Source organism: Rhinolophus sinicus, chromosome 17 (assembly GCF_057876585.1).
Source record: "Rhinolophus sinicus isolate RSI-liver-muscle chromosome 17, RSI-T2T, whole genome shotgun sequence".
Lineage (NCBI taxonomy): Eukaryota > Metazoa > Chordata > Mammalia > Chiroptera > Rhinolophidae > Rhinolophus > Rhinolophus sinicus.
The window spans coordinates 99,456,616-99,472,975 of NC_142517.1; the positions used below are offsets into that span (position 1 = coordinate 99,456,616).

The 16,360-nt window shown below is 39.3% G+C and overlaps 2 protein-coding genes across 20 annotated transcripts in view; one reads left to right on the top strand and one right to left on the bottom strand.

The window, feature by feature from the left end:
* The window catches only part of MED12L (mediator complex subunit 12L), a 319,885-nt gene that overhangs the window by 41,410 nt on the left and 262,115 nt on the right, over window positions 1–16,360 (bottom strand). For 10 of the 15 annotated variants that reach the window (XR_016019521.1, XM_074333588.2, XM_074333592.2 and 7 more), the window contains 10 exons: window positions 15,952–16,026; window positions 15,647–15,837; window positions 14,711–14,872; window positions 12,677–12,788; window positions 10,036–10,125; window positions 7,159–7,268; window positions 6,799–6,934; window positions 5,811–5,978; window positions 3,603–3,965; window positions 1,557–1,713 (listed from right to left, as the gene is read on the bottom strand). Coding sequence is in view for 14 of the 15 variants with exons in the window: in XM_074333588.2 (XP_074189689.1) it covers window positions 1,557–1,713; window positions 3,603–3,965; window positions 5,811–5,978; window positions 6,799–6,934; window positions 7,159–7,268; window positions 10,036–10,125; window positions 12,677–12,788; window positions 14,711–14,872; window positions 15,647–15,837; window positions 15,952–16,026 (1,564 nt within the window). In the remaining variant the exon portion in view is untranslated. The remainder of the gene's footprint in view (window positions 1–1,556; window positions 1,714–3,602; window positions 3,966–5,810; window positions 5,979–6,798; window positions 6,935–7,158; window positions 7,269–10,035; window positions 10,126–12,676; window positions 12,789–14,710; window positions 14,873–15,646; window positions 15,838–15,951; window positions 16,027–16,360) is intronic. The other 5 variants (XM_074333597.2, XM_019748866.3, XM_074333611.2 and 2 more) reach the window with 2 other exon arrangements.
* Window positions 6,174–16,360, top strand: part of P2RY12 (purinergic receptor P2Y12) — a 48,978-nt gene continuing 38,791 nt past the window's right edge. For 3 of the 5 annotated variants that reach the window (XM_019748871.3, XM_019748875.3, XM_019748874.3), the window contains exon 1: window positions 6,174–6,317. The gene's annotated coding sequence lies outside the window, so the exon portion shown is untranslated. The remainder of the gene's footprint in view (window positions 6,318–16,360) is intronic. The other 2 variants (XM_074333660.2, XM_074333668.2) reach the window with 2 other exon arrangements.

Here is a 16,360-nt window from a genome sequence, read left to right on the forward strand (position 1 = left end):
TGAACAAAACAAAACAAAAAAACACCTGCCCTCACAGAGCTTACATTCTGGGGCAGGCAGGTAGGTAAATCAATAGTACATAAAAGCAAGTGTTGATGCTGTGGAGAACAAAGAAGGGAGGGTAACAGAGTGCAGGGGAGGGGTGGGCTTACAATTTACAACAGGGTGGTCAGTGCAGACTCACTGAGAAGGTGGTGTGTGAGCAAACCCAAAGGAGGAGGGCAGTGAGCCACGCAGATGTCTGAGGGAGAGCATTCCAGGCCCTGGGACCAGCGAGTGCCAAGCCCTGAGGTGGGAATCTATTCAGGTCATTTACTGAGTATGTGGTGTCAGGCATCTTCTAGGGTTATAGTTTTTCAAACTTACTTTAAATTATGCACATACACACACACACACACACACACACACACACACGTATGTGTAACATAAACCTTATTTCATTCTTCAAAAAACAACAGGCATTTTATCCATTTTGTTTACTGCAAACCTTAACTCCCCAAACTGGGTCTGGCTCATCATGAAATTCCATACATTTTGTTGAGTGAATAATTGAATCACATACCCTACGGTATGTATCAGCATATACATTGTACCGGTGATCAAGCTGAGGCACAGAGAAATGAAGACCTGGCCAAGCTTATACAGCAGGAGAGTGGCAGAGCCACACCTGAACCTAAACTCTAACTCCCAGGCCAGCTCTATAAACCTCCATTTACAGGACAAAATATGGCTTCTCCCCTGCTCTAAGCCAAGAATCAAATATTTCCCTCTATATGCTTCAAAATGTCATACTCAACTTACGATGAAAGAAAAATAATCACACTGCCACAGAATACAATAAGACAAATATTATATATTACAAGGGCCCATCCTAACAAAATGCAGACTGAGATTTCAAAGTAACCTATTTTGCTAAAACAGACATTCTTTTAGAAAGAAAATTAGATCCTTTTCTAACTAAAAGACTTTTTTTTTTTATTTAGAAAATGTTCATTCTAGATATAAAATCTACCTTAGCTTGAATCAAAGCAACACTAAAATCGGGAACATTTGGAACATTTCCTCTGGATATGGTAGTTTCCCTTGTTGACACCCAAATCTACTTGCTGAACCAAATTTCTGAAATCCTTCATGGTATAAATTTAAAATTCATAACATAAGAAAATACTAAAGGACACTGTGCAAGATTGCCTAATCTTTTAAAATGCTGGTAAGAACTATATTTGATAAAAATGTAATGGCACAAATTTCACAATGTAAAACTTTGATCAACTTCAGATCTTACAGCTCAGATTTTCATCTGGGGCTACTTTCTTCCCAGCACTGGATGAAAATTCCAAAGTCAGCACATAAACTCCTAACTGAAACCTTATTTTAGAAGAAGAAAGAATAGGCTGAATGGAGAGAATTACAGAAATGTCAGCTGAGCGCTTTGCTCTTGTAACTTCCAAGTTGGGTGGAGGTTTCAGAATAAAAGCAAGGGAACCCCAGGCACAGAGGACAAACCCAAGCCATTTCTCATCTTGGGGGGACACGACTGTGCTGTCTTCACATACCGGGAGTAAGAGATTGGTTCTGAAGGAAGAAGCCAGGCTGCTGGGGCTGAGCCATGAGGTTGTAGCCCCACAAGGCGGACTGTGGATGGTGCATCATCTGGGAGGAAATGGGTGAGTAATTAGGAGGCACTCGGTATATGCTGCTCTGCGGGTACTCCTTCAACATAAAGTTAAAAGAAAAGAAAAAAGTTACTTAACTCCACACATCACATTGGTAATTAATGCAAATTCTTCCTATCGTGTTATTTGAGATAGGCCCTATCCCAGCAAATAAGGCTATTATTATAAAGGAGAAGATGGAAAGCAAGAGTCTCAATATATTGTCTGCAAAACACTCATTTAAGTTAAGATTTTTCCTTGACTTAAAAAGTACTTGGGTACAGTGAGGGGAGATGGAAAAAAATCATTTCTGAATTCTGTTCTTAAAATACTAAAAGTACATTTAAAATGCCAGTATTGGCCACCACCTACAGCTGAAAGAGCATATTCAGTTGCTAAGTCTCCCAATCATTTCATCTTACAAGGCCTTCCTGATACCTTGGGTCTAGATGAGAATCATACCAGAAAGGCCCACAATACTTCAAACTAGTCCCCGGATACACAGTATCTTATTTCCAATTTTCAAGACAGCACTCTGTAGCAGTAGATGCCAGCCCTACCTTGCAAACACCCATCCTATCCCAAACTGTCCCATCCTGATATGTCCCGTCCTCCCTGTCCCCCGTGCCCCCACGTCTCCTGCCCAGAGCTGCTTCTTCCCTATAGCTGCTGCAAAGTCTCTGAGGATCACAACTGAAATATCTCAATTCCCCCATCATCCCTCCTTCTCTAGTCTCGTCCTAAGAGTTGAAGGAAAAAGAAAATCTCAGAAAAATAAAACCTGCACTATATCCCACTGGGCAGAGGCAGCCTCAGGAGTAGAATGGGAGAAGACATGACCAGGACTCACTGGGGAATGAGATGGTGAGTGTTAGGTCTTTTGCATCTGAAAAGAACAGAAATCTGTCCATTCAGATAGACAGGTTAGGAGGCTCAGATTTCGGGGAGTGGCAGTCTGAACCTTATTAAGCACCCCTTTCGTGACAAAGGAATATACGGAAAGAGGGTGCTGACATTCAAGTGACATCCAAAAGTGACAGCAGTCATTTCTAGACTATCAATCACCAAACTATCAGCTAGATAAAGACATGTTTTGGTTTTGACATAGGTGAACAAAAAATAATTAGTCGTGATGTCTGAACACTAAATTGTGAATACTTTTTTTCTACTGCACAAGAAAAATCTTAAATTTCATAGAAAAATGTCTCAAATTCTCTCTCAAGTATTTTCCAGGTGAAGTTGAACGGACAGCTATTTTACACATTAATTCTATAAGTTCTGGAAAATCATTTCTAAATTACCATATCATAGATTTCTGTTGTTTTCAAGAAAATGTTGCTACAAGTAGGGAAGGCTAATAGGCAAACAAGAAGTGAAACTATTTTAAATTACACTTGTTAAATCTTTTATAAAGTCTGAAAGCATGGTAAAGAACTAGGATGTACAAGAGAGTGAGACGGAATCGTAAAATACAGAGTCTCAGAAACATCCTATTTTATATACTAGATGAAGCTCTATCGAGGGAAAAGCAAATAGTGTTTTTATGTTTACTTAGTATAGACATCAACTCCCAAAATACAATAAATATTTTAGGCATGGCTTATAACAAAAATATGTAAAAGGATGAGATTTTATAGGTCTGAAAAATTCACGTTTACAAATTTGAGAAATTATGAGACCCTGAAATGTTAAATAAATAGTATTCACAAAGGAAGCCTAAAATTAAACGATTATGAAAAATAGGGAAGGAAAAATTAAAAGCTATAACCCTGTTGTTTGGGACAAGTCACGGTCTGTGTCATTTTGTTAATTATGACAGGGCCTCATTAGGATAACTGTTACAAAAAGGCTTCTGTTTTAAGCAGAATTTCTAGGGATATAATTTGGAAGCTAGTAAATCTACTAGATGCTAATGGAGCCGAGGATATCTCTACTTCCCGTACTCACATCGACTCTTGAGTTTGATTTTGTCTTGCGCTTCCTTCCCTTTGTTTTCTTCTCTTCATCTGTTGTGGTTTTTCCCTGATCTGACAGCTCAGCTGATTTCCTCTCTGGTTCCTGAGAGACAGGAGATGTGGGCTCTTCCTCTTCCTCCTCGGGAGGCAGGGGCAGGGGCTCGAGGTAGTAACTTCGGGGCTTGGGCATGGGGTGCGTGTGATACAAAAGGAGGTGATGCTGCTCCTCATACTTGATCACCTTCCGGTCCATTCGGACTGTCCCAAACCAGGCCCAGGACAGAGGAGCTGGGTTCTTCTGACCCTCAAACAAATCCCACGGGGACACCTTCTGCTTTGTAGAGACCTGGAGACCCTATGGTGAAATAACACTCTATGACCACATGTTCAGATCTTTTCCTGAATAGAGGCTGAGCTTGCTTAGGACATGGATTCAGGGAACATTTTGGCTGGTGGGGGCCTTAGGGAGAAGCTTCGCATACAGCCGACAGGCTAACTACTTAGTCAGGGGTCACACAGTTAGTCCACTAGGGAGCTGTGGCTAGATCCACATCTTAAAGCTCCGTTCTACGGTTCTTTATGCCACATGTGGCTCTGTTCAAGCTGTAACACCAGATAGCCCAGTATATTTTACTTTAAAATGGCATTTTTTCACTTCGCTTTTTTTTTTTTTTTTTTTTTAGCAAGAAAATTTCTAAGAAGGACGGCAAAGTTGATCTTACTGTACTAAATTACAATCAGTTATAAGCCTTTGGAATCTACTTATTGTTTTTAGGATGAAACAAAACTTAACAGTCAAGTTACATTCAGCCTCCAATTGGGCTCAAATGAACTTCAATCCAAACATGAATGGACTTGATTCAATACGGGCACTTTCCATGTACTTATTAAGCCAGTCTCTGAATAACTCAAAATTAACTTGTACCAACAAAATTAACTTGTACCAACTTCATTTGTATGAAGTCCTTCAATTCAAACTTGAAGAGAAAAATGTTACTGTTTCTGAAGATCAGAGTTTCTTACTTTTAATATTCATCGGTGATGTCTCTTGGTACTTTCCTTGGCATATCAATTTGAAAATACTTTTCTTCAAAATGACCCTGAAAATAACTACTCACATCCATAAGATGTGGGTGCTCCCGTTCTTACCTACCCATACTCTTCCAAAGGTGGTTTTGGCCAAAACTGAGGCTCAGTTATCATCCACATATGTGGCTGGATATCAACCACATATCCAAATGGTTTCTAAATGTCTAACCACTAGAGAGCCCACTGGTGCTTGCAAACTCTACTTGCCCATGATTTTAGTTGTTTCTCTCTCCACAGCCGCACTGGTATGTATAAATACTCAATGTGAATTACTGTAGCATTGCATTTCTCCTGTCAGCCACATTTTTTCATACCTTTGCATAAACTCTTCCCTTGAATGTATCACACTTTTCTCTATCTCCCAGGTAACTCTCTATCTTTCAAAATGATTTAAGCGCCAGTTTTCCTGGGCATCCTGCTCTAACCCCCTTCCTCCCATGTGAATGTGATGGCTCCTTCTCAGGGTCCCCCTACACTCTGTAACATGACACACACATCTCAGCACATTGTAATTGCCTATCTACTACTTGAGGGTCGGAGCTCTGTCTTTTGTCTCTGAGATTTTGTAAATTTCTGGCGGTTCATGTTTCTTGGAAGAATAACGGACTGCTCTTCCCATATTACAGAAAACCTTGTTTAATATCTATATGAATCAAGTGTTCATTCGATATTGTTTAATTGGTAAGAAAATAAAGTACCATCACTTTAAATATTTATCACTCAAAATAGTTAACTACATGAGGACATTTATCAGTAAAAATGTTCTTATCTAAACATATTCTGTTTCCAATTCTGAAGTAAAATCAGATCTGGACTTTGCTAGCCTATTTTTTTTTTTTTTTTTTACACCAAGGTTTTTCCTTAGCTTCTGTTGGTGAGCTTCAGAAATTCACTTACATTCAAATACAGTTTTAAATGAAGATCTTCAAAGATTTGATTTATTTATATGATAATGCCAATGACCATTGCAGTTAAATGATAAGAATAGGCTTTTAAAAATCAGGAAACTGTAAAATTAAGCTGTTTTATGTCCTTTATAAGAAGGTAAGAAAATATATTTTCTTTTTGTAAGTTTATGTATTTACATAATAAAGAAGAAATACACATTTACTCTTGCCTGTTTTTTATCTATAGAGTCGAATCCAGCAATTTTGTTTCCCTTTGTGTCAATCAAGGAACCCATAGGTTCACAAGTGATGACATCACATGTCTGTTTTGGCAAAGGTAGTAACTGTCGAACTTTGTCAATACTTTCTGACCGCTTGTCTCCTAGCTCTTTCTAAAAAAAAAAAGAAGAAGAGAGAAGTGGAACAGAAATTACAATGAAGGCAAAAGTTACTCAAGTTACTCAGAGGGAAGTTTCCTTATGAAATATTTCCTTTTTTATAGATGGAATGTTCTTTAACCTTGAACATAATTTGTGGTACAGCTCTCAATTAGAGGGGTGAGTATGTTTCATTTCTTCATTTTAGATAGAAAATAGAACACATACAAAGGCAGGCTTGTTACACAACAACCATCCCAGTGCTGAAATGACAAAAATCCAGGGCTGTAATTGGAATCAGAAGGCAGGAGCTGCAGCATGAACACGTTCTCAAATCCAGGGTCAGACCATAAGGTAACCACCAGTTATTTTATTGTAAGCTCACCAGATATATTGATTTTTTTGTAGGCCATTTAATTACAGTTTATTTCAAAGATTGTGTTAGTGGTTAGTCAAATGAATTGGATTTAGAAATATCAATGCAAGTAGTTATTTTTCAGCTGTCTGTGGCAGTCCAAGCATAGATTTTTCCTGAATCTAATGCTGCCATTTTGGTTAGATATTTGAGAATGGATTTCTGAAGTTCCTTAAAAAATTAAAATGTTTTATGAATATAAATTTTTTTGAAAGAAAAATCTTCAAGCTATATGCTTAGACTTTTGGGTACTGGGAAGCTAAGGTAAAGCAAATAGCAAAATAATCACATTACATTAACTAGGATGCAATAAGTAATGTTTAATTTAATGATTAGTAAATTAAGATAGAGAATGTACTAAATAACATATCTGTAAACAATTTGAGCTCATGTAAGTGTACAAGCAGGTCACAAACTTACTTTCAGTTTCTTCACTAAATTCATGTATGCGCGTTTATTTTCTTCAGAACCCCCTGGAGATGCGTTTGATAGGTCAGAGGCTAGTGTTCCATTGATTAAAACACCCAGCATGTCAAGAACTGTTGTGAATAGTTCACTAAGAGGGGACAGAAAATAACTATTTTTACCTTACAGTAAAAACAAGACATTCTGAAATAACTGAGCCTTTTTACTTCAGGTACCTAAGTAAATAGGTACTAAGTTAAGCCTTTTTACTACTCAATGGTACCTAAGAAAACAAGATGCGGCAGATGGGCAGTCGGGGTTTCCGAGCCCCTGCCTCGCATGCAGGGGACGCAAGGTGACACGGTGAGGACATACTTGTTAGTGTGCATGTCAACGGTCCCGGAAGTAATGATCTGAAGGAGGAGGAGGGCCCAGTCTGTTGTCCACTGGGTGCTCCGCTGCACGGTGTCAAACATGCCTCCCACCTAGCACAGGGGAAACACAATCAAAGAGCTGCAGCGTGTTAAAGAGAAAACACCACTCCCATCACTTTCCGTAGCCAAGTTTTCATTAGTTTAAAAAATGCTTTAAAAAGAGGCGCGGGGGAGGGGGGTACTCAAGTATGGGCACATCGTCAATATGAATGACAGCTGACCCTTGACAGTTGACCCTTGAAACCATTGGGGGTGGGGGTTAGGGGCAATGACCTTTTTCTTAGTCGAAAATCTGCATACAACTACTTTTATGTAACAGTATAATTAACAGTGTGTTGCTCCTAAACTTTCATGATACCCAGTTTTATGATATAATATTAGTTGAATTAAATCCAAATAGGTAAAAGCCACATAAACTGATTCTCTACCACTTTATGTTGTCAATTACTATTGAGTCTAAGCCTGTTGTTATAATAACACTTGGATACATCCAGTAACACAGAAGTAATGATAAGCAGGAGGCTGGGCCCCCAGGTCTACTCATCCATGTGTGGGAATTAAGTTAGAAACAACTGCCAAATATCCGGCAAGCCTTCCATCAGAGTAGCCTTCATCTGGTCCTGTCCAGTGGGAATCAAAAAAGGGAAAATTCAATGTGTGAGGAATTTTAATGTCTATAACATCCCCATGTAGGATTTGCTTTTATGATCAATTTGATGCAAAGTTTGATAAAATGATTTAAGTGTCACTTTAATATGGTTTTAAAATAAGTATAGTAAAGGCTAACACTCTTCTCAAAATAACAGACCTACTCTTAGCTCACAGCAAAAAGGAGAGATTCCCTGGGGGGTGGGGAGTTGCCAAAGGCAGATCAATGCCTAAAATACCTTCTGCTCTTCTGCTGTCTAGAAGTTATTTAGACCAGACAGGAAGGACGGCAGCCAGAAATACAGAAGGTTAGAGAGACAGGGAAGTAGTTACAGACAGCAAATGGCAGAAAGCCTCACCTTGTTTGTTTGCTTTATTAAATTAGTTTTGGTTGTATAAAACAGTATAATAGTTAGACATTTACACCCCTCACAAAGTGATAGCCCCTTCCCCCAATCTACTACCCCTCTGACAGCGTATACAGCTGTTACAGTTCCACTGACTCTGTTCCCTATGCTGCACTCCACATCCTGTGACTATATATGTTTGACATTATTATTCAGCTTCAGCATTAGATGTGCAGTGCAATGGTCAGGCATCTACACTGTCCATGGAGTGGACTCCCTAATAAGACAAGTATCCATCGGACACCCTACAGAATCTTTACATTATTGATTATATTCCCCAAACTGTCTTTCGTATCCCTGTGGCAATCTTGTGATTACCAATTTGTGCTTTCTAATCCTATCCCCCTCTCCCTCATCCCTACCCCCCTCCCATCTAGCAACCCTCAGTTTTTCCTCTATATCCCTGAGACTATTTCTGTTTAGTTTGCCCATTTATTCAGTTCTTTAGATTCCACATATAAGTGAGATCATATGGTATTTGTCTTTCTCTGTCTGACTTATTTCACTTAGCATAATGTTCTCTAGCTCCATCCATATCGTTGCAAATGGTAAGATTTCATTCTTCTTTATGGCCGATTAATATTCCATTGTATAAATGTACCATAGTTTCTTAATCCGGTCGTCTACTGATGGGCATTTCGGTTGTTTTCATGTCTTGGCTATTGTGAATAGTGCTGCAATAAACATAGGGATGCATATGTTTTTTTGAATTAGCATTTTGGATTTCTCTGGATACCTAGGAGTGGAATTGCTGGGTTCATTTCCAGTTTTTTGAGATACTTCCATACTGATTTCCATAGTGGCTGCTCCAATCTACAGTCCCACCAACAGTGCACGAGGGTTCCTTTTTCTCCACGTCCTTGCCAGCACTTGTTGTTTGTTGATTTATGATAGACATTCTGACAGGTGTGAGGTGGTATCTCATTGTGGTTTTTATTTGCATTTCTCTAATGGTTAGTTAGGTTGAGCATTTTTTCACGTCTATTGGCCATCTGTATGTCCTCTTTAGAGCAATGTCTCTTCATGTCGTCTGCCCATTTTTTCAATTGGGTTGTTTGGATTTTTTTGGTGTTGAGTTGAATGAGTTTTTTATAAATTTTGGATATTAACCCTTTATCAGATGTATCATTGAAAAATATCTTCTCCCATTCAGTAGGATGCTTTTTTGTTTTGTTGATGGTTTCCTTCACTGTGAATAAAACTTTTTAGTTTGATGTAATCCCATATGTTTATTTTTCCTGTTACTTCTCTTGCCCAAGGGGATATATCAGTAAAATTATTACTAAGAGTAACATCTGCAAATTTACATCCTATATTTTCTTCTAAGAATTTTACGGTTTCAGGTCTCTAATCCATTTTATTCTTATACATGGCATAAAGAAGTGGTCCAGCTTCATATTTTTGCATGTGTCTGTCCAGATTTCCTGGCACCATTTATTGAATACACTGTCCTTACGCCAGTGTAAATTCTGGCTTCCATTGTTATAGATTAAATGACTATATGGGTATGGATTTATTTCTGTGCTCTCTATTCTCTTCCATTGATCTATGTGTCTGTTTTTATGCCAGTACCATGCTGTTTTGATTACTTTGGTCTTGTAGTATAATTTGATGTCGGGTAGCATGATACCTTCCACTTGGTTCTTAAGAAAGCCTCACCTTGTAATGAAGACTGTGATGAAGACCATAGAAGGGGGAAAGCTGGAGTTATTTTCATATTTAGATAAGTTTAACAGAGGGAAAATACTAGAAATGTCTCTTACCAAATTTAGGCGGAGTTGCAGTGCTTCATGCATCATCTGCCGTGCTTTTGTATCATCTTGGTATCGTTCTTCTCTCCAGTTACTTAAGATCTAAATCAGAAAACAAATGAAAAAAACAAAAAACAAAAAAACACCAAAATCTTCTTTCCCATGTTAAAATGGAATTTTTTCATACTTAAAGTTAAATTGAGTTTTTTACCAACAGTCAAGAATAACTTCTTAGTTTAGCAAATTAATAAACATAGCTGTCCTCCCCTGCCACCAGGCAGACAGAAAGCTGGCTGTTTCTTTGTTTGTTGCCTTTCTAGGTGGGAGAAGAAAAATCTTACCTAATTACTTATCCTGTGACTAAGTCTTAGAAAATGCTTTAGAGGACCATCAAGTTTAACATTAACAAAAATAAAGATTATTTTAAAGAGACAGTTGACTCTTGAACAACATGGGCTTGAACTGTGCAAGTTCACTTACGTGTGGAGTTTTTCAACAAATATATGGTCGGTCTTCTGTAAACCTGAGTTTTGCATCTGTGGATTCAAGCAACTGCGGATCAAAACTGGTATTCTTGATCGAGGCTGGAAATTTGCGGATTGTGGAGGGACGACTGTCATGCATTGTTCTACCCTATTTTATATGAGGGGCTTGAGCATCCGCAGATTGCAAATTTCTGAGGGGTGTCCTGGGATCAACGACCCACGGCTACCAGGAGACGACTAAAGTTTTGGGAGGTCAAAAGTTACATGCAGAATTATATTGCACAGGGGTTGGTGAACCTAAACCCCATGTGGTTCAAGGGCTTAGTCTTATAAAGATAAGTAGTGGATAGACAGAAGTACATTTTAAATCAGGCCTGCGCTATATATTTCTAGGGATAATGCTCTGATCCTTGGCAAATGGGTAATTTTGGTGCTCTATTGGAGTGGTAGCTTGCTGTCTTATAGCCTTGTCTTCCTTGATAATGCACACATTATTGATGTTGAAAAGTACAACATCATGGACACCAATCAAGTGGCACATAAATTTACGAAGTGAATGCTTCCTCACTGATTCAGACCGATGTTGAGAAAGGGGAGATTTTCTTAGGAAAGGCAAACCACAAATGGGCAACACCCCAGAATCCGATGACATGAGCAAAAAAAAACCCAAAAAACCACCACCACCAAAAAAATCTCCTACTGCCACGATCTGAAATATGGTGGTAACTATTAAGAATCCTCCTAAATAGGTTGAAATGAGTCACATGCAGAAGTCACCCAGCCCCAACAGATAACCTGTAAGTATATTGCATGGCAAGAGGAGGGCACATCCCACAGCTCATCAAAGATGTGGCCCTCTGTCAAGACTGACTTAAGGGTGCAAGGCAGTTAACAAAACACACAAGCTGTCACATTCAAATAGCAGGACAAACACGAAGTGTAACAAGTGGTATGAACTGGGTAAGGGGATAGAGAATGAGCGCAGTCCTATTTTCAGAGAGTGATCAGGGAGGCCCTCCCTGAGGAGGTGACATCTCAGCAGAGACCTGATAAAGTGAGGAAGACGGCACGCTAATACCCAGGAAGAAAGCCTTTCAGATGAAGGAAAGAAAAGATTCAAAGGCACTGCACTGATAATTTGGTTGGCAAGTTCAATGAACAGCAACATGGCCACTGTGAAAATAGTGAAGTAAACTGGGCCATGACTGGTGGGAAGAACAGTAGAAGCGGCATCCAGTGCCAAATCACGTAGGGCCTTGTAAGCCCAGACCCTGAATGTTTATTCTCGGTGCAATAAGAATTATTGGAGCATTTTGGGCATCAGAGAAACATGGGATTTACATTCAAAAAGGAGCATTCTGGTTGCTCTGTAAGAACAGATTTCTCATATCCAAAAGTCAGGAGATGACGACAGGACCAAATAAGGTAAAGGGTCCTTATTCATGTTCATCCAGGACCAGTCAAGGAAAAGACATGGTGTCACAGAACCACAGCACCACCGCGGGGCTCCATTAGGCTGTGCAGCGGGATAAACATCTCAGGCGGCCAATCTACCCACTCTGCTCGATCCCACAACCTGCGATTTTAATGTGGTCACTCAGTTTCCTTGTGATACAGAGAACACCAGTGCCAGGAGAACTGTGGCTGGTGGAAAGGCAAGGTCCAAATTCTTTGTAAATGAGCCCAAATGCCTTCTGGCTTGTACATGAGCATCTTGTGCACTTGACTGCCATTAGGTCTGGCTCTGGCAGTAAAATAAAATTGAGTTTCTGAACCTATAGGGCTCAAGTTGAGACCCTGGCTGGTATGTGGAAGCCAGGTTGAGGACCTGGATACAGGTTCCTCTGTCTTCCTGCCATGCCTCCTGTGACACAGAGGGCGCCAGCATCTCTCCCGTGAGGCAGGGCCAGGAGAGCAGCAGATCCGTCAAAGTTATGTGCAATACACAATATGTTACTTTTGTGGTCTATAGACATGTACCCAAGGCGTGAGTAATATTACAAAACTGCTCATCTTTTGGTGACTAGAATGACAGGTAGGAGAACAGGACATGGACTGTGGCTCCCTGCAACAAAACACGCTGTGCCCTTATTAGTTTACCTGGAAGGAAAACGAATTAATGCCATTAGAAAAATACTTGCCTGGCTTAATACTGTACTATACTTTACCTGATTAACTTGATTCTGGAGAGATGTTAGGAGGCCTTCTCGTTGTTCATCTTGTCCCTTAAGGCAGGTAAGGACCAGTGAGAGGAATGGCTGTTGACTCAGAAGAGACATACTAGAAAGGAAGTAATAACGGCAGATCTAGTTAGAAAGAATGCATTACTTCCTGTGCAGCATTGATTTCTTGCCCTGGGCTTATTGGCTCTTATTTATTTTACTTTTGGAAAATGGAGAGGAGGAGTAAATAGCCAAAGACTACTTGAAAAGTTAAATCATATCTCTACTAACAAGATTAAAAGCCACTGTAATGCTTCTAAATAATTTAATATTCTCTCTTTCCCTTGAAGGCTTTCCCCAAACTAGGATAAATTCACAACTGCAGATGAGTGTGTAGGGGGAGTGCCAGGAGAGGAGAATTTGTAGTTTACATCAGTAAGCTGCATTTAAACACATCAGAAGGAGTATCACCGCATACACAGAATAAAATAAAAAATCTCCCTCACAAAAAACTTATTTTAGGGTGCAGGAAACAGGCTCATGATTGTTGTGCTTGTTTTATTTCTACCTCTTTCCTCAAGACCAAACAGTGGGGTATTTATTGGTAGAGCTAAGATTAGCACCCGGGTTTGAGGACTTCAAGGACAGTGACGTCTAGTGACCTGCAGGGCACAGCTCAACCACATCCCACAGCCTCCACTGGTAAAGGGGTTTTAAGACATTTGGGAGAAATTCCATTTTACATTGGCATTTTATAAAGATGTTTTTCAATTAGTAGAGAACAACTAACAGATCATATTGACAGACTAACTGCTATACTGGAAAGAAAATTTTCTTGAGAGATCGAGGCCAAATATTTCAGTCTGCTTCATTTTACACCAGCAAAACTGAGAGAGACTGACTTGGAAACAGCCATCTTGAAACTTTGTAATACCATCTGTCCTCTCTGTGACAAGTGAGGCAATGTTCATACAATCACATGTCAGCAGATAAACTTTGAGAATTAAATGGAGTCATCTGGTTGGTTAACTACGCTGGCAAAGATGCCAAAAAATTCAGGTCACAAACAAAATATATGCAAATCGAGGTCTCTACCAAAATGTGCCTTTATTTTAGAGCACAGGTTCAAAGCCAGAGCACCTGGTGCAAACCCCGGCTTTCTAACTCCATAGCTGTGCGTCCTTAATTAAGAAATTTACTTAATCTTTCAGCGCATCAGTTTCTTCATCTGTAAAAAGGGTGTAATGAGAGCAACAACCACATAGGATTGCTGAGAGATTTAAAAAGTTCAAGTACGTATGAAATGAATTTTATATAGGGGTTAGCATTTCAAAAGAGCTCGATAAATGGCAGCAACTGAAATATTATTAATTAGGGGACAAAAAATCTGTATGTTCAGAATTTTTTAAAAATAGAAGAAATTATCATTATTTCCCTTTACTCTTGTGGTGCTAAATTCATCACGTTTTCACATTCAGTGTTGTTTTGATCTTTCTCAGTGACAGAGACGGCTTTTAAATAAAATTATTTTGTATCTTTTCTATGGCATAAAATAAAAAGAACATTAAACTTGGTGGTTTATAAGTTTTAATATCTAGTCTAGAACAAGAGCCTTAAATTCTAAAAATATTAGAAACTATTTCAGGGTCCAACAAGACAGAATTACAAATAATTGTATGTATTTTAAACATAAATACCTAAGTAATCAAAAAATGAAAAGTAATTATAAGTAAAATACAGGGACCAAATGGATATCCAGATCTGATTCAGTAACTATGAGGTAGGGCTGAGAAGTCAGTATTTTTAACAGTTCAGCAGTGATATGGGTATATAGGCAGAACTGAAAATGAGTGTAGTAAATATTATAACCTGGAACTTTTTAGGAACAGCACCTTGCCTAGCAAATTATTTTCAATTCCACTTAAGAACAAAATTTCAGTAGATGTGGGGGTACAGTGACCATGTATGTTTGCAGAATGTTAGATTTTCTCAATTGTTCTTGGGAATCTTACAGAAAAGAGACACACCTTCCAGCCATACCTTTTCTGTTTTTGTCTGTCTCTTTCCTTTTTTGAAGAAGAACCCAAGTGCTGTCCCTTCTCTAGTTCCTCCCCGGCAGCTTTCAATACTCGTCCTTGCACAGATGTCGGCAGCCTGGCGATGAGGGGGGCCACCAGCCATACACCCCTGCGTTCAGAGGAACTAAAATCAGAAACAGGTGTTACACCCAAGGAGACATCCTTTTTCTCTGCTCCCTCAATCATAAAGAAACTCCACTTTTACGCACCAGATATAATGCTTACTCTAAAATGTCCCTTTTATTTCTATATTATCTTTCCTCTTGTCAAGTAGTGGATATGTGCACACGCTTACAGAAGGTAATAAAAGGTGCAGTTCTGGGAGGATACTATAAGCTTTAAAAAAAAAAAATCTATTAAAGTGCTTTTCAAGGATTCTGGCTCTCTGATTAATAATAGTCCTTTTGTCCAACAAGCAATAATACACATTTCTGCTATGGTTAAGATATGAAATGTTCTGATTATGTTTAAGCATACTAATAATCAATTTCTACAGTGTTAGAATTCACTAGTTATACTTTACACCAAAATGACGAAATACAAGTTAATCTGCCTTTCAGGATTATCATTTGTGCAAAACTGCCAATTAATAAACAAGACAGAAAAAAGTGTTTCCTACATAATCAATACCACAGAACAGAGTAGCCTCAGGGGACACTAAAGAAATTAATCCATCCTGAATGTCACCTGTGGTTCCAAGGAGTATCGGCCTGACTAACTTAATATTTAGAACACTACGACATCATCCACCTTATTAAATAATGATAACTGACACAAGTAATTATTTTCTTTACATTCCTGCAGCTTTATTCAAAAAAATAACTGCACTGTGCAAATAAAACGCACTGTTACATGTGAAAAGTTAATAACAGCTTAAGAAAACGGTAGAAAAAAATACCTTAGCAAGGTCTTTATTCCATTCTGTCTCGTGCTACTAGTATCAGTACTACCGATCCCGCTTGGGTGGAAGAGGCCCACACTGGAATTGGAGGCGTTGTTGTTAAGGTCCGCAGACTGCTGGAATACCTCTATGGTTGCCTTTGCAATGTTGTCCAGTAAGTTGTTCATTTCAGCTACCGAGCCAGAGCCCTAGAATCAGACAGAAGGAAACTAGCACGCATGTTTTACTTTATCCTCAAACGTCAACATGGTTTTGCGTTTCATAAAAGTGTATACACATACATGCTTTCAATATATACTCACAGGGTCCTTCAGGCACTGTTTAATCATTAACTGAAGTTCTAGCCAGGATTGCCTCAGTGTCCACTGCTCAAGATTCTGGGGAAGATAGAAAGAATTAAGACATTAGGAGTGGACCGGCCCAGTGGCTCAGGTGGTTGGAGCACCGTGCTCCTAACTCCGAGGTCGCCTGTTCGATTCCCACATGGGCCAGTGAGCTATACCCTCTACAGCTAAGACTGTGAACAACAGCTCTCCCTGGAGCTGGGCTGCTGTGAGCAGCTGGAGGTTGGCGTGAGCTCCTCGGCTGCCATGGGCTACTGTGTGCTGCCGTGTCGGCTTGAACTGAAGGGGGCAGGGAGGGAGGCAAAAGGGGGAAATAATCATATATAATAAAGGGATGTATAGGGATTCCCCCTGCTTTTCAAAACTT